Genomic DNA, 25,052 nt, shown 5'->3' on the forward strand with positions numbered 1-25,052 from the left:
AGGTGTGTTTTCACCCTGGTAATTTCTGGGCTAATTAGAACTACTGCTGTCTCTCTTTTCTCTCTCTCTCTCTCTCTCTCTCTCTCTCTCTCTCTCTCTCTCTCGCTCACTCTCTCTCTCTCTCTCTCTCTCTCACACACACACACACACACTCACTCTCTCTCAAACACATTCTTTCTCTCTCTCCTCTCCATCTCTATCACTTTTGCAGAATTTGCTTGGTGCGATAAAAACGCAAATTCTCTGCAATGGCCCTTTCCATCCGATTGGGGGTACAATTGGTGTGTTCATAGCATGGACTGTGTGACCGCGCAATTTGCTGATTTCTGGGCTGGACAGGAAACGAGACGCCAGAACGCGCAGCTGTCGGTGGTCCTGTCTGAGAATGGATGTAGAAACGTGAATCAAATGGGCTACTGACCGAGTGGAGTGATCAAGCCAAGGATTCAGCACTTGCTGCGAAGACGCATCTTATAGCTGACGTATTGCCTGGGAATTGGAATTGCCTCTCGGTCTCTCTCTCTCTTTCTGATGCCATTGTCCCCAGGAAACAGAAAGGGAGCGCATTAATAAAAACCCAAGCCCAAAGGCTTCCTTGCTGTAAGTAAATAAACTCATCCAGTTTCTTCGTAAAAATCCCATTTATATATAACGAGGCTGTTGCTTTTGCGACCATTTATGGCCAGAACTAATAGATTGGAAACCGCTCCTTTATCCCGGCGAGTTATCCTAATACCTTGTGACCAGAAGAGCCAAGGGAATATTTAGAGAAGCACTGAACGATGTAGTTTGTTTTACCGATGGCATTGTATGCTACATGTCTATGTCTAAAATCGTGCGATAAAACCTAGTTTGTTCCATTTTAATCCCGTTAGTGATGTAATTTGAGCTAGTGCATACCGGTCTGTCGGCTGTGTCAGTCGTCCGTGTGTGCAAAAGCGCGAGGCTGAAATGTCAAACTGCTATGCAGCTGTATTTCGGTCCAATTCATAACATATTATTACGGACCGATAAAGGAAAATAACGTCATGGGATTTTTTACCCCCTGGTAACGGTCGCTTGGGAAAAATAATGGACAGATAGGCTCGACCATTATGCTTAGCCTACGCGCAAATGTAGCCTATATTCACTCCCATGTTTCTCAAAAATTCCTGATTACCTGATTCAATGGTAAATGTAATCGAATCGATAATAGCTCATCTGGAAAGTATGGGCGTGTTCTTTCGAATGCGGAATGCACCTTTACCGATTTCTATTTTAAATGATCGTTCGAACATGCTGGTAGTATGGATTTCATGGTGTATGGCGATTATGCAGCGCATCTTGCATATCTTGCCAAAATGGGCAGTGGTACCCTGTTAGTCAAATTGGTACCCGCCCTATGCAGCCATATATCCTCGAAATAAATAAAAACATTAGCGTTACAGTATCTAGCCAAATATCTGTACTGGGCACGTTTCTTTCCTAGATATATTTATAACGCATCGGCCTAATGCATGTATGTTAAGATCACATGTAAAATGTATAGGCTACGTTTAGCCTTTAGCTACAGTTTCGGAAAATGAAGTTGGATTTGAATTAATAGCAGTAGCACCGACGTCCGATTTGTGCTGTGACGTAGGCTAAGGTGCAGACTCGGATTTTCATCCTGGTAAGGGCACTTGTTTCTTGTGCCTGACTGGATTTATATATGCATGACAGTGAACCGTGCGGTTAATCCACTGATCGAACGAAGAGGCACACACTGTTATTATTATTACACTGACAAAATTTTAATCCATCAGGATCCGTTTTAGCCCCCAAAACATTTTTGGCCGGGCGACTGTGGGGAATTAATCCATGCGCGTAGTGGTGTAAGGATAACGTTGTCTGCATGCGCTGGTCGACACCAAATATTTAAACAGATTGTAGGCTATAGCGCGATGTGACCGTTCGTTTAGTTATAGGCCTAGTCATACAGCAACGTACTCACGCGTAGCTATACAGTCTAACCTACGATGCCCCCATGAAACGGTGACATGGAACTGTCAAGTAAAATACAGCCGTAGGCACACTGATGGGCATTCCAACGTAATCGTGTAAATGAATAGGGCTGCGACGTCATGAAATGTGCCTGTGTTCAGTGTACATGCTAGCGGCTCACATTGCGGCACGGATTTTAAACTATAACCAGTGCACAATGTGACGTCCAATTCCCCCCCCCCCCCCCCCCACCTAGAAGCAATAAGAAATATAAATACATGTCATTATTGTGACTAGAATTGCGAAACAAGATGTATGAGGTCATCATGTTAACATTAATCGGTGTCTATTTTTATGAATTAAACTCGTTAATGAATAAATAAACAATTAGTTCAACGTATATTCTCTGCCGTGACACAATATAAAAAACAAACAAACAAACAAACAAAAACAAAAAACAGTGAACGTTCATTGAACGGCCTTTATGATTTGAAGGGCCCAATTGCACCAGGAAGTACAGGAAACATGACAAGAGGGTAAGTTCGTATCTCTGAAATAGCTACATTTTTCACCTTTCTTGCATCACCATTGGAGGGGAGTAATTTTGTAGAAAAAAATGTAGATATAAAAAAGGTTTATCTTACTAAATATAATATTACATTCAACCATGTGATCATTCCCATATGAGCCCTGAGGAAAGGCTTAGTAATTACAGCAATGTCTAAAAATGTCCATGAAATAATTTGTTATTTAGCTGACGCTTTCATCCAAAGCGACTTACTAGACTAAGCTTGATTAGACTAAGCAGGGGCCAATCCCCCTGGAGCAATGTGCGGTTAAAGGCCTTGCTCAAGGGCCCAACAGCTGTGTGGATCTTATTGTGGCCTTGAACCACCAAACTTCCAGGTCCCGGTCATGTACGCAAGCCCCTTGACCCTTAAATTAAAATGTCCACCTGTGTGACAGCTATATTCCCCTGGTGTAGAAATATCTTGTACTAATATGTGGTTATTATAAGAATTTTTCACACTACAACAGTATTATTTCAAAGTTGTCACATAGAAGCTGTCTTTTGTTTTTACATTGTTATAGTTTCTGTAGACAATATGTGCTATATGCATTGCCATGGATATTTTGTGGTAAACATAAACTAACTTAAATAAGAATGATGCACCTATGATGATATTTAGCTTGATTTGTCAATTTCATATTCAGACAGACAGAATAATTAGTACAGAAAGAAGAAGAGATGGGGACAGACATATGCAAACCCAAAACAACGAGGCAGTCCTAAGTCCAGACTTACACTACACCTACACAACGTTTTAGGTCTTAACAACCCATTAGAGGAGCTGGAGGATGGACATGTAAAACTGGATAGAGATTTTGTTTGGTACGTGAAACCACAGAAACGTCTTGTTATGTATATCAGGACCTAAAATAAAACACTGGAAAGGTGTACAAAATGGGACCTGTTCACTGTGCAAATACTATAAGACGAAGCAACGTTGTGAGGTTGTTGTCGTGCAACAAGAAGGGTTTTCACGTGCTGGTTGCCAAGGAGAAGAAGACAGGGTCACTATGGATGGAGAGTAACTGGCGGCAGTTTTTGAGAACACCTTTATATGTGCAGAATAGCACATTTAAAAAAAAGAGGATGGTTGGGGTCAACATGACCAACATGGACTCTCAGTAGGCCACGACAAACAGAGTTGGAGAATACTGATAATAACTAGGGCATTAGATCGCTTCATTCTTCATATTGTAGCTTTAACTATTCTATTTTAACTTTAAACTGCCATAGCTGTATCAGCCATGGACACAATTAGCTAATTAGCTGTATACACAAACACTAGTTCACTTGTACATAGATTAGATCATCATAAAACATTTCATATTAGAACACAAAAACAGTCTTCGGCTGTCATTCATATACATATCAAGAAATATAGCAAAAAAAGATGTCTGGTTGACTAAAAAACAGCTGATTGAATAACTAAGGCGAGAAGTTGGCATGGAAACCAGAAATAGATACAACCCTCATTGCCCACCTCTGCCATATCATGATGAATAATTGTGGATTCATGAAAAATATAATTTGTCAGATTTTAATCTGGGATTCAAATAATTTCCTATGAGCTTTGTCTAGTGTATTGTAACATGAAATATGCACAAAAAGTGCAAACCTTACCTTCTGGTCCTCTTGGTTGGCTCAATTCCATGCCAAACAAGCACAGCAAAGAATTTGAATCCAAAACTATTATGCATTTCACCCAGGTCTGGTTTACGCCAGGTCTAAGAGGGAGTCAGAGAAAGTAAACAGATTTGTTTTTATATCAAAAGAGAGTTGTGGGCAATGTATGCAGTGTCAAATTACTGTTTTTAGTAAATTGTACCAGGTACAAGAAATATTGTTTTGCAAAACTGCGGTTAAAATTTTAAAATGTTTGTGTTTACCGCTTGTTGCTGGTACTAAAAATACAAAAGTTTTGAATAATTGTGATTTCTGTGATGGCCACCTCTCTATGTCCACACCAGAATGACATACAGCAACCATTGACGAGTTGTTTGGAAAGTCTGTGAGACAGCAAGAGGGTATATGAGTGTATATTATGGTATATGCAGAGACAGTGAGGGTGTATGGAAATTATGAGGGTTTGGTATTAGGAGGGGACATTTCCACAGGTTGGCTGCTGTGGTAAACATTCCTTCCCTGCCCCCCCCACCCCCCTTCATTTTCACCATTAGTGTAGCAGCTGGCTGTTCAAAAGCAGCTGTGTTGACTGAATCAGTGCACAGAAAGCAATCAATTTGTGTTATAAACACCAGATCCAGTTGCCACAGGAGAGAGAGAGAGAGAGAGAGAGAGAGAGAGAGAGAGAGAGAGAGAGAGAGAGAGAGAGAGAGAGAGAGAGAGAGAGAGAGAGAGAGAGAGAGAGAGAGAGAGAGAGAGAGAGAGAGAGAGAGAGTGCAGCAGGTAGAGCTTGAGTGTGAGAATAGATTTGGTGTACTGTACAGTCACTTTTAGCAAGGGGTATATTTGATCCCACACAAGAAAATGAAATGAAATTAAGATGAATAAAACAATGTGCAGATTGGGGCCAACCATATAGTAACATTAACATTAAGCTGCTCTGTGTGTAGACTATTTTTCTGTATAGAGGAGTGCTAAACTCAACACAGTAGTGCACACTCGTCGACTCGCTTGAAGCCAAAAATAAATGAAAACAATATTGGCAGTTGTGCTTTGCAGAAAATATGTTATAATATGCAGTCCAATAACTCCACCCATAGACCCACTATCCTTGTCTGGTTCAGGGATATGGGCAAGATGGAGTTAACTTCAATCCCAGCCCCATTATGGGGTCACCGGAGTGTCTCAGCAAATGTAAATTATGCTCTGATTTGTGGGAAGGCAGGCTGAAAGATAAGAGGGGCTGAGAAAGTGCTACTCCATCTCCAGCCATTAAAAGCCTGCAGTGATCGATGGTAACGGCATTCAGCGCACTGCTTTGACACTTTTATTTTTTCATTGATTCATTGAAAATGTTGAACCATGTTTACATGGCTTATGGGTACCACTGCAGTCATCCAGATTTGACAGGATTTATGGGTCTGACGATACAGATAGTTAATATCTATTAGAGTACCACGAGTTTGACACACGGATAGATTACCTATACTACCTACTAGAGTACCACTAGAGGACCACTTATTAGTATCCCAATAGATACCATTTACTTCCCTTCTTGGAAGGATAGAGAAGGAATTGAGAAAATAAATAATGTATTATGATTATAATCTACAGGAAGAATAAGCTAAATCTCTAAAATAAGTGAACCGGATGTGTATATGTAATGATAAAGTAAATATGCACAGATATTTCTAGGTTGCACTGCAGTGAGAGTATGCACCACATCTGCAGTAGAGGTTAAAGTAGCAGTCCCCCTGCTTTGCGTGTGTGTGTGTGTTTTGTGTACATGTGAGCTGCTTGCTTTATGACAGTGTTGTGGACATAAAACTAATTCTACTATTCTTTTCTGTTTTTCTGGAACTTTAGCATTAACACTGTTCAAAACAACTAGCTGAGCTCCCAGGAAGGAGAACAAATCCAAAGGTAGGAACAGAGAACACAAACTGAACTATTCTGCACTATGCAATTCCACAATGTGCAATACTATACTATGACATTTTGCATTCTTATCATAAATTGCTATTTTTTTATACAAAGGGCTCATATGAGTGTGTCACATCAGATTTAACATACACTACTAACGTCCTAAATGAATGCCTCTTATAATACAGTATGTATGGTACTGTAGGTGGCCAATGGGATTAACAAAGAAATGTGACGTCTTACGTAGGTACCTGATTGGGTAGACTGCGGTTCATTTGTTTTTGGCTAAACATAACAATATGACTGTTAATAATCCTTCTCTTATTCTTCCTAAACAGTCCACTAAAATATGTTTCTGAAAACATTTGATCTGCAGTGCCAAGTTTGAAAGTTTGATCTGAGTTTTTCGAGATGCACTGGCTCTCAATACATGCATATTAACCTTGTAATATGTTGTATTTTTAATCTCTTCAACGTCCAAGAATTCCACTAACATTAGCTATGGAGACTAAATACAGATCCTAACCAATTATTTCAGTTTTCTGTATGTATAATTTCTGAGTCATTCAGATGCTCTGTTTTTATATTCCGTGCCACTGTTTCTCTGTTGAAGTCAGTCAGGAAAATGGCTGCCCCAGACAAAATGGTTATTTGACTGAGACAGATGAATAAGCCAAGAAAAATGGCTACTCAATAACAGGAAAATGATTCTAACCAGGCCAAAAAGAACTGTAATGAAAATCAAGAAAGGGTTTTGCTGGATTCCAGGTATACAGTTGGCATTTTATAGGATAATTCTGCTTTAGTGAAACCAGGTTGCAGTGGAGGTAATGTTATGTTCTCCGGGAACAGTAGCTATATACTGTACATACTGTATGTTAGTGGTGGTGCTAGCTATAGAATGCATGAAATTAAAAAATCTGTGTTTTACACTAGTTCACTTGTGTCCATAAATGCATGTAATTCATAATTTTATGACAAACATTTGTAACAGAAGCTAGATGAAATGGTGGAATTAGGGATGAAATAAGCTATTTTGCATTCTGATGAAAATAAAGTTTTTCCACACCTAGAAGAGCTTTTTTCTGTTTTAATTTACTCACTCCTGACATTTAGTTTTTGACTTTTAATTCAAATTATGCGCTTTCTCTTTGAATCTTATAATGCTACCAATGACTGTGTAAATAGGATGATCAATAATACAAATGTCAGACACCAAAAGATGATTGGCTCAAAGAAACAGGAATGATTTTGTTTTGGTTCAAGTCTGGGTCATCGGGGGCCAATATCACAAAACTCAATGTCAACAAATCCTGAACATGTCAATCACAGATAACAGGTAATACAACGCTAGTTATAAACTTGCTCTGCCAACCCTGGAACTAAGTCTGAAGCTATCTGCATGTTCACATAAAAGGGGCGGTGTTTGTAAATATGACCCAAATCACAGACAGAGTTTTTTTTATAGGTTTGTGAATTCATAAGCACATCTTAGACAAAGGATTGATCATTAACTTTGTTAGATCCTTTAGCCTACAAATTTTTGTGTTTTTCAAGTGAGATTCGCAAAAGAAATCCTCACTAAAGGTGCTAACAGTATTTTATAAGGCCGTTTGATGTATTTTATTATTCAAGATAAGCTAGTAAGGTTGCTTATTAATTAACCTGGTCAGGGGTCGGTTTCATTATATGGAGTTGACAATCCCCCAAACAAAAACTGCTCCAGAGTAGTTTAGCTCTGCAGCATAAGTCACCATGGTAACTTCGATCTGCAGAGCAACTTTCGTAATACCGGACTAAGCACGAAGATAGCTTGCTACCCTACTTAGTCTGCTTCGTGATATAGCCCCTGGATGCTGTAATCTTAAAAAAGGACCAAGGCATATGCGTTGTGATGCCAGGCCGGGGGTGGCCACTGGTCACAAGGTCGATTGACCAGGCAAAAACAAAGAAAACGGAATGGAACAAAAGCTTTTTAAATAAAAATAAGACCCAAACACAGTCAAGAAATCAAAAAAAAAAAGAGAAATTACCAAAATAATATCCTCATGACCACCAATTCTGAAAAACCCAGGCCACCTTTGTAGCCCTCATAGCAAGATAATCGGCCACTGCTACCGTGATTGCAGTGAATAACAGCTGTGGCCATACCTGCATGAAGGGCCGGTGCTGCCACCTGGTGGACAGCACCCTGCTTTCCCTTCCTGGCACCACAGTTTATAGAATGCAGTATATTTCCCCCCTGCATTTTCCTTTCTTCCTGCATAAAAAAGAAGAATCATTAACACAACCACAGTTGGTAAAACAAATATGTTCTCTCACACTGCGTTGTATGTCATTGTACAGACTCCCTCTGATAGGCAGATGGAGCCAAGCTCTCACACGCCTATAGCCAGCAGCCTAAAGCCATTGTATCATTACCCCAGAATCTCTCATCTACAGCAAATAGCCAAGAGCCATGCTGTCATCACCACAAAATCCACATGCCTGGAGCCATTAACCCACAACCAGGCTGTAATTATCCTGTGTCAGTGCCGTGTGAAAGTCGGTTGTGTGTGGGTGCGTGTATGTGTATGTGGTGAAAGGGGCAATCTCTGTGTCAGAAATGTGTGGCGGCAGCAGTGTCTATGGATACTTCATTTGACCTCACATTGCACTGAAGTTTGCTTACAGAGAGAGGAGCTGGGAAATTACAGGCAGGGGCAAGATGGTAAATCTGAAGGCTAAGAAACTGTCATCTCAGTATTGTCCTGTGCACAGTAAAAGGCATATTTTCTCTGAGAGAATGTATTCAGGGGAGCATCCATACTGCAGTCACACTGTGAAGTGGTTACTGTAAACAGTTTAGTAACATGGCACTATATAAGAGCTTACTGTATTGTAGGCTAGTGACACGGTGCTATATAGGAGTTTACTGTATTGTAAGTTAGTAACAGGGTGGTATTTGAGAGTTTACAGTATTGTAAATAAGTAACAGGGTGGTATTTGAGAGTTTACATTATTGTAGGTTAGTGACAGAGTGTTATATCAGAGTTTACAGTATTGTAAGTTAGTAACAGGGTGGTATTTGAGGGTTTACAGTATTGTAGGTTAGTGACAGGGTGTTATATCTGAGTTTACTGTATTGTAAGTTAGTAACAGGGTGGTATTTGAGAGTTTACAGTATTGTTGGTTAGTGACACGGTGCTATATAGGAGTTTACTGTATTGTAAGTAAGTAACAGGATGGTATTTGAGAGTTTACAGTATTGTAGGTTAGTGACAGGGTGTTATATCAGAGTTTACTGTATTGCAGGTTAGTAACAGTGACAGGTGCTATATAAAATCTTGCCGTATTGTAAGTTAGTAACAGGGTGGTATTTAAGAGTTCACTGTATTGTAGACAAGTGGAAGGGTGCTGTCAGAGCTTACTGTACTGTAGTGTAGTGACAGGGTGCTATAAAAGAGGTTACTGTACTTTAGTTTATGGACAGGGTGCTATATAAGAGTGTAAAGTCTTTAGTGACAGGGTGTTGTTTACAGTAAGAGCTTACTGTATTGTCTGTTAGTGACAGGGTGCTATATAAGAGTGTAAAGTCTTTAGTGACAGGGTGTTGTTTACAGTAAGAACATACTGTATTGTCTGTTAGTGACAGGGTGCTATATAAGAGCTTACTGTACTGTAATTTAGTGACAGGGTGCTATATAAGAGTGTAAAGTCTTTAGTGACAGGGTGTTGTTTACAGTAAGAGCTTACTATATTGTCTGTTAGTGACAGGGTGCTATATAAGAGCTTACTGTACTGTAGTTTAGTGACAGGGTGCTATATAAGAGTGTAAAGTCTTTAGTGACAGGGTGTTGTTTACAGTAAGAGCTTACTGTATTGTCTGTTAGTGACAGGGTGCTATATAAGAGCTTACTGTACTGTAGTTTAGTGACAGGGTGCTATATAAGAGCTTACTGTACTGTAGTTTAGTGACAGGGTGCTATATAAGAGTGTAAAGTCTTTAGTGACAGGCGTTGTTTACAGTAAGAGCTTATCGTATTGTAGTGATGTGGGGTCTGATGATGAGGTTCTTCCAGATGGAGCAGCTTTCGGATGAGGAGCAGGAGCATGCTGCGGAAGAGGACAGTGATAAAGAGGATCAGGATCTGGATAAGATGTTCGGGGCGTGGCTGGGGGAGCTGGATAAACTAACAAAGGTATGCCTGGCAGCCTGGCAACTGCACCGCCTTGATGACACGCAACATAATGAAGTATTATGGTGGTGAGGACACCTCTCTCGCAATATCATCCGCAAAGGATGATACATGAAGTGCGTTTTTAGGAGGTGACAATGTCACACGAGGTTAGTCTTGTCATTATTTAAAAAGAAACGCCCAGAATAATGAATGGGCTGTGAAATTATTTTATTCTATCTCATTTGGTACCAACAAAGTGAAATATGGTTTTAAAACGAATCTTTTGTCGGGTGTATTAAGTTAATGAATCTGTCACTTTTGTTTCATTATAGTTTTGTACACTGCTTCAAGCTGCATATGGGGGTGCTGGCCCATGTGAAAAAATTGTATGCTGGAGTATACTATTTTATACTTAAGAATACTAATTAGAGTATTGAAGATTTTATCAAGTATACTGAGCACAGTTTACGTTCACATATTCACATAGGGAGGACAGTCTGGACAGTCTCTCTGCCAATATTCTCATAAAAAATCTTGATGTCACAAACTTTGCCTGGTCCAATGGAGACTGAGCTATGTCACTCATTACCTGGTATTTAGGCGGCATATGTCTGGTGTGAAAGGTAATTGGAGGGTGAAGCTACCATTTTGGAACGTGTTTGATGTTCGGTTTGTACCTCTGCAGAGTCTGGACGATGGCAAGCCAGAGAAACTTCAGAAAGCTCCCCTCAGACAGGAAACCAACCTGGCCAACTTCTCCTACCGCTTCTCCATGTACAACATCAACGGTGAGTCTGTCGTATGTCATTGTGTGATCAGTACACATGTGTTGTGTGTGATGTGTTTATAAGTGCGTAAAAGTGCGTATTAGTGCATGAACAATCTGAAATAATGTTCATGCACTAATGTATGCTGTATGTAAGTGTATAATTAGTGTGTATAAGTGTATAAGTGTGAGATCCATGTGCTGGTTTTCTGGTGCCCCGCTGGTTGAGAGAGAGAGAGCGAGAGAGAACAGAATGGGTGAACAAAAATGAATTTATTCTCAATAAGGGCCTTCAAGGCAGAGTTCAATTGTCCAGAACAAAAAACTGGTTCCTTTAAAAAAAAATAGCAAACGTCCAAAAAATTAGAACCCCGAAAAGGCAGCGAAAAAAAACACAAAAAAAGAATCGGCATCCACGCAACCGCGTTTGTCCGTCTTGGTCTGGGGCAGGGTCGCTCCGTCTCCGTCTCCCCGGTCTCGACCGTCCGCTTTCCCAGCCTAGCCGTCCTCCGTAGGTGATTTAGTTCTAGGGGTTAGAGCGGGACAATGTTAGCTGGCTCGCAGCAGGAGAGATATGCTCACGTGCCCCGGATTTCAGTTTAGGTCGCGGGGTTTCCTCCAGGAATTCCTCCACGTTTCTCTCTGTGGGAGTTTGTTCGTCTCTAGGCTGAAAAGGCTTAAGCCCGCACTGGCGTCGTGTCTTTCTGCCTCCGTCGTCAGCCCCGCTCTGCTCCGCAGCCCCGCTCTTTGAAGGGCGCAGCTCCCTCCCTCTCACTCGATTCAGCTGTGCCTGTTTAATTAGAGATTATTAGTTTTGCCATTCCGCACGCGTCTCGCCCCGGTGGTGCTGGCCTTGGTGCTGACTTTCTCCGCGGCTCTCTCCAAGGTGCGGCTCTACCGAAAGATGACTTAGGGAAATATTCGCCGTTGATCACTTTCCCGAGCTCCTGGTGCCAGTGCACTGGCCGTTCCACTCCAGTGGTGTCTCGATCCCAGATCGGGCCACCACAGTTTGTCATCATATGTGTGTTGTGTACTCACATGATTAATACATGCATTGTGTATGAGCATTTGATCACTGTGCATGCTGTGTGTGAGTATGTGATCAGTGTGCATGTTGTACTAGTGTGTTCATGTCAGTGTATATGTTGTATTTAAGCATGTAATCAGTGTATAAGTGTGTGTAAGCATATGGTCAGTGTGTGTTGCGCGGTAGCGTATGGTCTGTGTGCTGTGTGTTAGCATATGGTCAGTGTATGTGTGTTAGCGCGTGACTGGCACACTACCTTGCACTTAACTAGCAGAGTATTTCCCCCTGTGCAGAGGCCCTTAACCAGGGTGAGGCTGTGGATCTGGACGCCCTGATGGCGGACCTGTGCTCCATAGAGCAGGAGCTGAGCAGCATCGGGAAGCCCCACGCCGGGCCCTCACGGCTGGGCCTGGGGGGGGAGGGCAGGGTGCGGCAGAGACCGGCAGGCTGGCGGAGCAGCGGCGGGAGCAGCAGCAGCAACAGCAGCACCCGCGCCTCCCCGTCCTCCACCCTGCGAGGGGCCAGCACCTCCCGCACCCTGGCCTCCAACTTCTCCCTGGACGACATCACCACGCAGCTGCAGCAGGCTTCGGTCAGCATGGACGAGGCCACGCGCCAGAGCCTGCCCTCCTCCTCCGCCTGCTCCTCTTCCTCAGTGGCTATCGCAGCCGCCACGCTTCGCCGCCCCGCGCCCTCCTCCCGCCACCGCAGGACGGGCTCGGCCGGCGCCGTTAGCGACCGTGAGCTACGCGCCATCGGCCTGCCCTGCCGCTCCAGCGTCAACTCCGCCTCCGCCATCAGCTCCGCCTCCAGCATCAACTCCGCCTCCAGCATGGACTCATTGGACAAGGTGCTGAGGCCGCAGGAGCTGGAGCGAATCCCAGGGAAGCACGCGGGAGAAGGGCAGGGAATGCCAAGCTCTGAGGTACCGATACCCACCCTCCCGTTTCCCCTTCGCCTCGTTCACATGGTCATCTCCCTATTGTGACTCGTTTCCTTGGCACTTGACACACCAAGAACTATTAACTATAACAGTAGCTATAACAATAACGATGTCAGCATCCGCACTGATGAATGATAACATGTAAATATCTGTAAATAGTCTCGTCTGTGTCATCTATGATTTTGAACACGACGCCTTGCAAATTCTGAAAGATTTTGGTTGGCTGTCAGGGTTTTATCATCCATGAAGCTGGGAAAAAAATCTCTGGAAATGATTCCAATGATATCATTCATCACTGTCATTGTCGTTTAATTATTATTAATAATTATCCTGATTTGTTTTTGGAGAACCATGTACTCTGAAATTGAGAAAATATTCACATGGCTCTTGCTTCTATTTCTGCAACAAACCCAAAAACCCTTGAGTGTAGGGGTGTTAAGGCTATATCAGTTGTTATTTTACCTTATTCATTGTCCTTCCTGTGACTTACAGAGCTGACCTTTTAATGTATCCATCTATAAGGCCGTTGGGTGCAAGTGCCTCTCACTGAAGGAAGTTAATACTGTACATCCTTACTAATTGTGGTTTTTAAATGTAACATCAACCGTCTGTTGTTTGGTTGCACTCTTATGTCCGTGATAGTGGCTGTCAATACTGCAGCAGCACTAGAGTCACTAATGTACTGTGTGATTGCTGCATTGGTAAGCTGGGTGGATCCTTGCATTGGTGTATGATCACAATCAATAATGAAGCAGAGCCTAACAGCATTCACAGGCTTCATTTCCATACACTCTTTAGAAATACTGGCACAGTGGAGGTACTTTTCTGTTCTGTATGGAACAAACTTGTCAAATGTACTCCTAAATTACAAAACTGTTTGGGGAAAAAAAAATGTTTTTGGTACCAATAACTATTTTTTACAATAAAAAAGGTACAAATAAGTTATGGATTTGCATACCAATAGGGTACCACCCCAGTGACAGTACCCAGTGACAGCAACTTCATTGCTGTTTTTTCAGCAGTTGATGCATATGATCGCTGTACTTACGTCTGTCTTTTCTTCTGTCTGTTGTCTGCTCCAAGCACTCGTATCTGGACAGGGAAACCTCACAAATCCTGACAAGCATTGCGGGGAAGCCATCTCATCTGCTGACTAAGGTGAAGCCTTTTTTCCCTCTCTTCCTGTTGGCATGTGTATGTGGAAATATGAGTGTTTTATACAAGATATATACGGTAATACTTTACTTGAACCCCTCCCCACAAGGCTGACACGACATAACAGCTGTAACAAGATGGCATAACAGATGATGTCAGTTGATGTCAAATGATATAAAACTGTAATACTTCTATTGGTAATAAAAGTTTTGTCATTTGACATAACCTGGCATCATCTGTTATGCAATCTTCTGACAGCCTTATGGCAAGAGGTTCAGGTAAACTCTTACCAGATACACTGATATAATATATTGACAGTATTTTGTGTCTATAGGAGATATATACTCAGTCACTAGGTACACCTTCCTATTACTGGGTAGGATCTCCCTTTGCCCCCAGAACAGCCTGAATTCTTCATGGCATGGATTCGACAAGGTGCTGGAGAAATTCCTTAGAGAGACTGGGCAGATTCCTTATGATAGCATCAAACAGACGCCACATATTTGTTGGCTGCACATTCACGCTGCCTATCTCCCGTTCCACCACATCCCAAAAGGTGCTCTATTGGATTGAGATCTGGTGACTGTGGAGGCCACACTGGACAATGGCCATGTTTGTGGAACCAGCTTGAGAGCTTTCTGACATGTCCAGTTGTCCTGCTGGAAGCAGCAGTCAGAAGAGGGGTAGACTGTAGACATAAAGGGATGCACATGGTCAGCGACAATACTCAGGTGGGCTGTGGAATTTAAACAATGCTCAATCTGTGTTAGGGGCCTAATGTGTGCCAAGAAACATTCTCCACACCTTACACCACCACCACCAGCCTGACCCATTGACACCAGGCTGGATGGGGCCATGGACTAATGTTGGAATGTTACGGGAAATTCTGACCCTGCCACCTGCACGTTGCAGCAGAAATCAAGATTTATCAGATCAGGCATCCTTTTTCCAATGTTCAACCTTCCAGTTTTGGTGAACCTGTCCCAACTGTAGCCTCAGGCTCCTGTTCTCAGCTGACAGGAGTGGAACCCAGTGTTGTCTTCTGCTGCTGTAGCCCATCCACTGCAATGTCAGATGTGTTGCGAGATGCTCTTCTGCATACCGCTGTTGTAATGCATAGTTATATGAGTTAATGCCGCCTTCCTGGATCAGTCTGGACATTCTCCTCTGACCTCTCTCATTAAAAAGGCGTTTTTCGCCCACAGAACTGCCGATCAGTGGATATTTTTGTTTCTTGCAGTCGACTGTTGTGCAAATCCCAGGAGATCAGTAGTATCCAATATACTGAAGCCACCCCATCTGGCATCAACAATCATTCCACAGTCAGAGTCACCCATTCTTACATTTGGTCTGAACGACAACTGAACCTCTTGACCATGTCTGCATACTCTTATGCATTCAGTTGCTGCCATATGGTTGACTGATTAGAAATTTGCGAGTTGTTGTACCTAATAAAATGGTTGTTTACAGTATTTTATTCTGTCAAAGATACAGTATACTGACAGTGTTTTGTGTGTAGAAGATATTTTGATAGTGCTTTGTGTCTGTAGGAGATAGATTAGATACTGTCTGTCGCACAAAGAAAACAAAGTTTATTTTCATACAAAAAGTGCGTCGCTATTGACAATGTTGTGTCTATAGAATATATACTGATAATATTGTGTGTCTGTAGGAGATATACTGAGTGTTGTGTGTCTGTAGGCAATACGTTGACAGTGTTGTGTCTGCAGGAGATATATTCACAGTGTGCAGTGTCTGTAGGAGATTTAGTGACAGTGTTGTGTCTGTAGGAAATATATTGACAGGGGTGTGTCTGTAAAAGATATATTGACAGTATGGTGTCTGTAGGAGGAACAGGCAGCTAAGCTGAAGGCTGAGAAGATCAGAGTGGCTCTTGAAAAAATCAAAGAAGCACAAGTCAAAAAGGTGAGCTACCTGTTGAATGTGGGCTTATAAACAGTCTATTTGGGAGTTATAGAAGATATGATTTAAACATTTTATACTCTATCTAATGCTTGTTTTAGGTTGATATTTAGAATTTAATATGGTAATAATTTCCAGTGAAGGTTCATGCATTGTAATACCAAGTGGCCTATTATTTTTTTCAGTATCGTCATCATATCCTATGAAAATACCAAAACAGTTTCTGTCCAACTCTCAGTACTTTTTCCCTCCCATATTTAGTGCACAATCAATACCATCAACCATACTTAGAAGTAAAACAAAATACCCCACCCTCTGGTTCCAAATTTTACAACATGGTGGCACCGGTAAATTTGGCTTCCTGGGTTTCAAAACGCCTTTCACTAGCCCATGGATTGTCAGTGGGTGATGTGACCGGCACTTGGTCCATATTTATAAAGTCTATGAGCCCACCACACAACACTCCCACTCCTGTCTTCCCGCTTCCCTCCCAGCTGGTGATACGAGTTCACATGTCCGACGAGAGCTCCAAGACCATGATGGTGGACGAGCGGCAGACGGTCAGGCAGGTGCTGGACTGCATGCTGGATAAGTCTCACTGCGGCTACAGCCCCGACTGGTCACTGGTGGAGACGGTCAGCGAGCTACAGATGGGTGAGTACGGGGGTAGGAGTATATTTTGCTCCTCCTATCTCCTTGTACTTTGCCGGACCCGGAAATCTATCGAGGCCCGCTATCTTTAAGGAAATTCCAATCTATTAAATGTTCCTTCTAAGAGCTAGAAGTTAGAGGGTAGGAGACTCCCGACTTTTCTTGAGCATTGAAACATGAGTGCATCCTTTGCGGAAGTATTCTTTCAGAATGCCTGACGTATAAATGATCAACCTGTGGATCCATCTCTCCCCGTTTGCCACACATATTTCACCTACATGACAGTGGCTAAGGTACATGACTGGGACCTGGAAGGGATTGTCCCCAGCTTAGTCTAATCAACTGTAACTCGATTTGGATAAAAACATCAACTAAATAACAAATTATTATAAATTATAGATGGTCATCAATGCAACCATTTCTGTGATTCTTTGAAAAGATCAGTTGTGTGGTGTACGTTAGAGTTTAGTCACTGGTCTGATGGGATGTGATCTGATCGCAGAGCGGATCTTTGAGGATCATGAAAATCTGGTGGAAAACCTACTGAACTGGACCCGGGACAGTCAGAACAAACTCATGTTCATCGAACGCCTCGAGAAGTATGCCCTCTTCAAGAACCCCCAGGTACCTGCACGTCAAACAAACAAAGAAATGGTAAATGGACTGAATTTATATGACGCTTTTTCCAGCAACTAGTGCTACACTAAGCGCTTTACAATTAATGCCTCTCATTCACCCATACATACAGTCAGGTCCATAAATATTGGACATCAACACAATTCTCATCTTTTTGGCTCTATACACCACCACAATGGATTTGAAATGAAACGAACAAGATGTGCTTTATCTACAGACTTTCAGCTTTAATTTGAGGGTATTTACATCCAAATCAGGTGAACGGTGTAGGAATTACAACAGTTTGTATATGTGCCTCCCACTTTTTAAGGGACCAAAAGTAATGGGACAAACTAACAATCATAAATCAAACTTTCACTTTTTAATACTTGGTTGCAAATTCTTTGCAGTCAATTACAGCCTGAAGTCTGGAACGCATAGACATCACCAGACGCTGGGTTTCATCCCTGGTGATGCTCTGCCAGGCCTCTACTGCAACTGTCTTCAGTTCCTGCTTGTTCTTGGGGCATTTTCCCTTCAGTTTTGTCTTCAGCAAGTGAAATGCATGTTCAATCGGATTCAGATCAGGTGATTGACTTGGCCATTGCATAACATTCCACTTCTTTGCCTTAAAAAACTCTTTGGTTGCTTTCGCAGTATGCTTCGGGTCATTGTCCATCTGCACTGTGAAGCGCCGTCCAATGAGTTCTGAAGCATTTGGCTGAATATGAGCAGATAATATTGCCCGAAACACTTCAGAATTCATCCTGCTGCTTTTGTCAGCAGTCACATCATCAATAAATACAAGGGAACCAGTTCCATTGGCAGCCATACATGCCCACGCCATGACACTACCACCACCATGCTTCACTGATGAGGTGGTATGTTTTGGATCATGAGCAGTTCCTTTCCTTCTCCATACTCTTCTCTTCCCATCATTCTGGTACAAGTTGATCTTTGTCTCATCTGTCCATAGGATGTTGTTCCAGAACTGTAAAGGCTTTTTTAGATGTTGTTTGGCAAACTCTAATCTGGTCTTCCTGTTTTTGAGGCTCACCAATGGTTTACATCTTGTGGTGAACCCTCTGTATTCACTCTGGTGAAGTCTTCTCTTGATTGTTGACTTTGACACACATACACCTACCTCCTGGAGAGTGTTCTTGATCTGGCCAACTGTTGTGAAGGGGTTTTTCTTCACCAGGGAAAGAATTCTTCTGTCATCCACCACAGTTGTTTTCCGTGGTCTTCCAGGTCTTTTGGTGTTGCTGAGCTCACCGGTGCGTTCTTTCTTTTTAAGAATGTTCCAAACAGTTGATTTGCCCACACCTACTGTTTTTGCTATCTCTCTGATGGGTTTGTTTAGATTTTTCAATCAAATTGTCCAATCCAATTGTCCCATTACTTTTGGTCCCTTAAAAAGTGGGAGGCACATATAGAAACTGTTGTAATTCCTACACTGTTCACCTGATTTGGATGTAAATACCCTCAAATTAAAGCTGAAAGTCTGCAGTTAAAGCATCTCTTGTTCGTTTCATTTCAAATATCATTGTGGTGGTGTATAGAGCCAAAAAGATGAGAATTGTGTCGATGTCCCAATATTCATGGACCTGACTGTACATACACACACACACACACACACACTGCCAACCAGCTTGTCGGGATTGGGGTTTAGGCGTCTTGTTCAGGGACACTTCAACACACCCAGGGCGGGGGATTAAACACACAACCCTCCGACTTCCAGATGACCTAAACTAATGTCAAACAAACAAACACACACGCACACAGGGACTTGGAGAAGAAAGCGAGGCTCAGTTCAGTTGTTCTCTTATTCTCTTTTTCCTTCCTCCCTTTCACTGAACAACGGCAGAACTACTTTCTGGGGCGGAAGGACACGTGCGAGATGCCGGACAGGAATAAGGAAGCTCTACTGGAGGTAGGAAACCAAGGGGCTGAGAGCAGAGATAGAAACACGGTCTGAGCGCGATGATGATGATGATGATGTATTAGAGAGAACACGGTCTGATCGCGATGATGATGATGATGATGATGGAATAGACAGAACACGGTCTGACCGCGACGATGATGATGATGATGATGATGATGATGATGATAGAATAGACAGAACACGGTCTGACCGCGATGATGATGATGATGGTTCTCTACAGGAGTGTTTCTGTGGAAGCTCGGTGAGTGTGCCGGACATCGAGGGCTCACTCTGGCTGAAGGATGACGGGAAGAAGTCGTGGAAGAAGCGCTACTTCCTCCTGCGCGCCTCCGGGATCTACTACGTGCCCAAGGGCAAGGCCAAGGTCACACAAATACTTACATACCATAAAACATCAACAACAGCGATCATCAAATCACAATAACTGCTGGTTTTCCACCCTTCCTTTACCTGGGAGTCAGGTGTGAAGACAGTTTGTCCACTCAGTAGCACAAATTGTTCCGCTAATTACCCGGGAGAAAAGAAAACCAGGGCTGAATTTGGATTTGAGGTCCAGATTTGATGATTGCTTATCTACATAGACACTCTCATGTGATGATGAACAGAGCACCTAAAACGGCCGCCTGGCTTGACCCCTCTCTCCTGTGTAGGTGAGCCGAGACCTGGCCTGTCTCCTGCAGCTGGACCATGTGAACGTGTACCACGGTCAGGACTACCGCAGCAAGTACAAGGCCCCCACCGACTACTGCCTGGCCCTCAAGGTGAACAGGGGAGCACAGCTATAGGGTAGAACAGTGTTTCTAACACTATGGGCTGAGACCCAAAATGGGTCGGAGGAGTGTATGAGTTGGGTCCCGGAGTCTGTAGCCCGCTGGATGTGTAGCTGATTGGTACTTGAAAGGTACTAACTTCCTAATTTAGCTCCCAGGACTAAAAAGTATTTCTAATTTGGGCCCCAATATGAGTCATTTAAGAACTAGTGGTGTGTTTTGCATTTACTCAGGTTCCCTTTGTCTAATATTACATTTTGACTAAAGATCTGAAACCATTCAGTCTAGCAAATATGCAATAATAGAGGAAATCAAGGAGAAGGTAAATGCTTACTTATGGCACTGTATGGAGATGTATTTAAGTCAGTCAGTGGCAGTTTATCTTTGATAAAATATATTTATAATAAATCATATAGAAATCATAGAAAAAGTAATTTCCTGAAGCAATTCTGAAGCTCACAGATATGTTTAGACCTGTTAGTATAGATATTGTCCTCTTGTGACTTGTAGATATTTTGTATATGTGCTGCCATCTAGTGGAATTAGAATGTGCATCTGTTCCCTGACCATCCCCCCAAATTACACTGAATTACATCACTTATTTTCTTTCTTTCTCTGCCGAATCAATGTATTTCCTCCAAATTTCTGTCTATAATTTCCACCAATCATATCATTGCAACATCTGGAAGATTCTAGAAAATTTGAATAAGCATTGCACCAGGTTGCTGACTAGTACTAGGTACCAGCTATAATACGGAACGATTTTCCAGACAAACGCAAGTATACTCTCAGATGAAGCGAATAATGTTGATTATCTCACAACAACAGTGCATGTCAAGGTCTGGGATGTATTATACTGCCATTACTGTGACTCTTGTTCTTGTCCATTCAGCACCCTCAGATCCAGAAGAAGTCCCAGTACATCAAATACCTGTGCTGCGATGATGTCAGAACTCTCCACCAGTGGATCAACGGAATACGCGTCGCCAAGGTAACCACAGCATGACCCAACCAGTGAGCGGCTTATGGGACCCCTGATCTACTGTCACTTGTTTCACCTGTCTCAATCTTTTAGCTCATTGTTGTACTTCATAGTTTAATCTGGAACTGTTACAGTTTTTCATATCCATATTGTATATGCATATGTATTTTTCTTTGTATTTATCTTGTTACTGTAGTTACTGGCATATTTGCCATGTATAGACTTAATGTTCATGGCTGTACAACTGAGTCTATGTGAATTGTATCTTATACAAACTGTTCTGCAGTTTGTTCTAATGAACATCTGTAGGTGCTGTGCTGCTTTGAGTTTCAGCAGAGTAAATCTGTAACACTGTATATTGTAAGCATAAGGCAGAATGCTAGATAGATAGATCATTTATACTATAAGGCACTTTTCTAGACACTAAAAGCGCTTTACATTGATGAGGGGATAAACTTGCCTCAGCCACCACCAATGTGTAGCACCCACCAGGGTGATGCAACGGCAGCCATTTTGTGCCAGAATGCTCACCACACACCAGCTGGAGAAGGGAGAGAACAATGTTTTTGCCAATTAAATCAGGGGATGAATAGGTGGCAGGTTGATAGAGCCAGGTTAGGAATTGAGCCAGGACACCAGGGAACCCCCTACTCTTGATGGGGAGTGACATGAGATCTTTAATGACCACAGTGGGTCAGGACCTCATCTGAAAGATAAAAGAGTGTTTCTCCCTGTGTCCCCTCAGCATGGGAAGCAGCTGTATATTAACTACCAGGACGCCATGAGGCGCACAGAGGCAGCCTACAACTGGTCCGCCCTGTCAGCCTCCAGCAGCTTGCCGGGTGAGTGTGGGATTGTGGGATAGCACCACCTGAAGGCCATGGGAGACGTGTACACTCCAAGGGGCCAGCTTTCAGTTTCGCCAACTGACATGAAGTCACCCCCTAGTGATACCTATATTTTTGCTCCAAAAGCCCCATTAGACTCCATTCATATTTGACAGCAAATGAAAAATATTTCAATAGATTTTCAATCTATTTAGCATATATATATATATATCAGTGGAGGCTCCTCCATAGAGGTGGAGAAGGCCTGGCCTCCCCAATAATTTGAGAGAAGAGAGAGATTTAAAAAAAACAATAAATATATTTATTTTATTTATTTATTTTAACAAAAAACATATTTTTTATTTTTTATATTCATATTATTTTAGTTTTGTTCATAAATCTAAATTTTCCCATGGCTAAAACCCAATATTGCAATTGTAAAGCAACAGGCCAGATTTCCCTATCAGTTTGTATTAAGGGAGGCCAGGCCAGGCCAGGCCTCCCCTGGGAAATGAGATTCTCATAGAAGTCAATGTAATGCATTTTTTTTCATGCCAATATGTGATTGGCCAGATCACTGAAAATGGGTGGGCAACGGAGGCCTGGCCTCACCATGCATTGTGTCCAGGGCTGAAAGATTGACATTTTGTTCGTCCAATCACATGCTACTGGTTCATTTGGAATCAACTATCCTTTCCTTTCCTATTCAACACAGAAGCCATTTTGAGAATTCGCTAGTCACTTCAGTCAAACAAACACTCGCCATAGTGGCTACGAGTGTCCTATCAACTTGTGCTTTTCAGGGAATTTAGAGAACACCCCTGGCTATCATCCCTGGAGTTTATAGCTCATTTGGCCAAACACTTTTGCTTAAAACTACCTCGGAATTCGGCGAGATTCTAGCGCAATTTGAGATCTTGGGCTGGAGATATGCAGATTCCAGATACTAGGGAGTGAGAATGACATTCAATAGGTCATGTTAGACACCATTTGGGATTTATTGAACAGTTTTATTTTTAATGTAGTCCATTTCGTTTTATTACAAGTCAATTTAATAATCTTCCATATCAAATTACCGAATTGTTGCTCTGTGAGGAAATTCACTCTAAATACGAATAGAGTGCTGCCCTCTAGTGGATAACGTTAACGTTAGATAAAGCCAACTGGAACCATATTTTTACATATTTTATATTAAATATATTGAATAAAACTACATATGATAAAGAAAGTGTTATCTTATCTTCTTTATATGCTAAACTTGATTAAATTGGTGATTACATGTTGAAGCTGTAGAAGAATGAAAAATGTAAGCTAAACAAAATTGTTTTTAACTACATAATTAAAATTCCTGCCTTTTACACATGTTCACTTGGCATTTATATTACATCCAAATGTCATTTCTCAGCTTAATTATCAGGCAGGCTCATAGACTTACAGCAATGTCATTTCTTCAGGAAGGCACAAGGCTAAGCTCTGCACAATGAATTTCATCAGCCAGAACTTTCTGACTGTAGCTTACACTCCAAATAGTATGCCTTTGGCCAGCACAAAGACAGATAAGAGAACAGGGAACATTCCATCGCGAGTGAAGTGAGCAAGCGGAAAAAAATGGCCTCCTCAATTCTGGAAGTCACCAGCCTCCACTGATATATATATATATATATATATATTTCCCCCCCCCATAAAACAGGCAAATATATAGATGAAATCTTTGCACCCTAGTTTAGCAACTGCCCACAGAGGCTCGTAATTTACCCTGCATTTTTCTTCCTCGTGCATGTGACTAGTCATGTGACCAAGGACTCAAATGACCATGAGCAGTGAGTGAACGTGCTGCCCTGTGTGGCTAAATCTTCGCCCATTGGTTTCTATTGGCGCTGCTGTCTCCACATATTATATACTCTAAGGTTTCTGTGGGCGTTGCTGTCTCTACATATTATATACTCTCACTCACTCGTGCCCCTGTGCCGGTTCTCCAATAGAGTCCCACTTCAACCACTCCAGCCAATCAGACAGCAGCCTGTCGGACATCGCCGCCTCTGGCCACGCCCGCTCCCAGAGTGCGGTCAGCTCCATCTTCTCTGAGGCCTGGAAGAGAGGCACACAGATAGAGGAGGGCCCTCGGGTGAGCCGCCATTATTCCCCCGCCATAAACCTCAAAATCCACGCATTTTCCTCCTCTAGTAGTAACGTCTTTTTCTCCTGGGTCTCAGGAGGTTAAACATTTTTCTTTTTTGCGACGTAATACAAGTGCCTTGGATGACAAAAACATGCTGCATACTGTACACCTTTCCAGTGTTTTATTTGTGCAGTTGCTGTTTTAGTGACTGTGTCTTTAAGGCTGATTAATATTAATATCATTAATATCTGTGCCAAGCGCTGTTCTGGCAACAAGGTGGGCCATGCTAAAGCAAATTAGCATATTTTTGTGATGTCGTAACTTCACTGAAGTCCAAATGGGTCGTTTAAATGCACATTTTCTTCATACGATTCTGTGGATTTATTTGGTGACTCTGCATTTTAATACTTTCACACATACCAAAAGAAATGTCATTTTCCACAATATGGGACCTTTAAACACAATGTATTGCAATGCTTTAGTGGTCTGGTTCTGTAATTCCTCATTTCCTCCGCACTCCTGACCCTGTGTGCAGGTGAGAGCGGAGTCTATCAGGGGGTCGTACACCGCCCAGCTGCCCCTCCAAACCCCCAGCAGCTACTCCTTCATGCCCTCCCCGCCTCCCCCTCCTCCACCACCCCCTCCTCCTCCCGCTCCTCCCCCTCTCTCCACCCCGGCCCAGCACTCTGCCACCATGCTGTTTAAGTACAGCACCATCGCCCGCCTGCACAACGCCTCGCAGTCAGCCAATCACTTCAAGGGTCCCTCGCTGGCCCAGGCGCAAGCCCCGCCCTCACAGACGGCCAAAGCCCAATCCAGCGCGCCCGTGGGCTCCAACGTCCCGCCCCCCGCCCCACCGCCTCCCCCCGCCACGATGCCGGCCCCGGGGTCCGCCATGGCCGTGCTGAAGCTGGGAGCCACAAGTCCCGCCCCCCCACAGTTCACCCCCCCACCACAGACCCTCCCCCACGTGTCCCCTACACACTCGCAAACCAGCGACCCTGTGCCACCCCCACCCAGCGCTGACCTGCCCCCTGTTCCTCCCCCATATGAGAGCGACCTGTCTCCTGTCCCCCCACCACCCGAC

The 25,052-nt window shown here is 42.8% G+C and overlaps 1 protein-coding gene across 1 annotated transcript in view; it reads left to right on the forward strand.

The window, feature by feature from the left end:
- Positions 1-472: 472 nt before the first annotated feature.
- Positions 473-25,052, forward strand: part of LOC133116677 (ras-associated and pleckstrin homology domains-containing protein 1-like) — a 30,332-nt gene continuing 5,752 nt past the window's right edge. Inside the window, exons 1-16 of the mRNA XM_061226521.1 lie at positions 473-600; positions 6,023-6,079; positions 10,141-10,260; positions 10,925-11,027; positions 12,329-12,960; positions 14,062-14,136; positions 15,982-16,059; positions 16,551-16,710; positions 17,210-17,331; positions 19,190-19,255; positions 19,488-19,631; positions 19,918-20,028; positions 20,930-21,028; positions 21,765-21,861; positions 23,829-23,971; positions 24,501-25,034. Of these exons, the coding sequence (XP_061082505.1) occupies positions 10,141-10,260; positions 10,925-11,027; positions 12,329-12,960; positions 14,062-14,136; positions 15,982-16,059; positions 16,551-16,710; positions 17,210-17,331; positions 19,190-19,255; positions 19,488-19,631; positions 19,918-20,028; positions 20,930-21,028; positions 21,765-21,861; positions 23,829-23,971; positions 24,501-25,034 (2,484 nt within the window). The 5' untranslated portion in view covers positions 473-600; positions 6,023-6,079. The remainder of the gene's footprint in view (positions 601-6,022; positions 6,080-10,140; positions 10,261-10,924; positions 11,028-12,328; positions 12,961-14,061; positions 14,137-15,981; positions 16,060-16,550; positions 16,711-17,209; positions 17,332-19,189; positions 19,256-19,487; positions 19,632-19,917; positions 20,029-20,929; positions 21,029-21,764; positions 21,862-23,828; positions 23,972-24,500; positions 25,035-25,052) is intronic.

The sequence above is a fragment of the Conger conger genome, chromosome 17 (genome assembly GCF_963514075.1).
Source record: "Conger conger chromosome 17, fConCon1.1, whole genome shotgun sequence".
Lineage (NCBI taxonomy): Eukaryota > Metazoa > Chordata > Actinopteri > Anguilliformes > Congridae > Conger > Conger conger.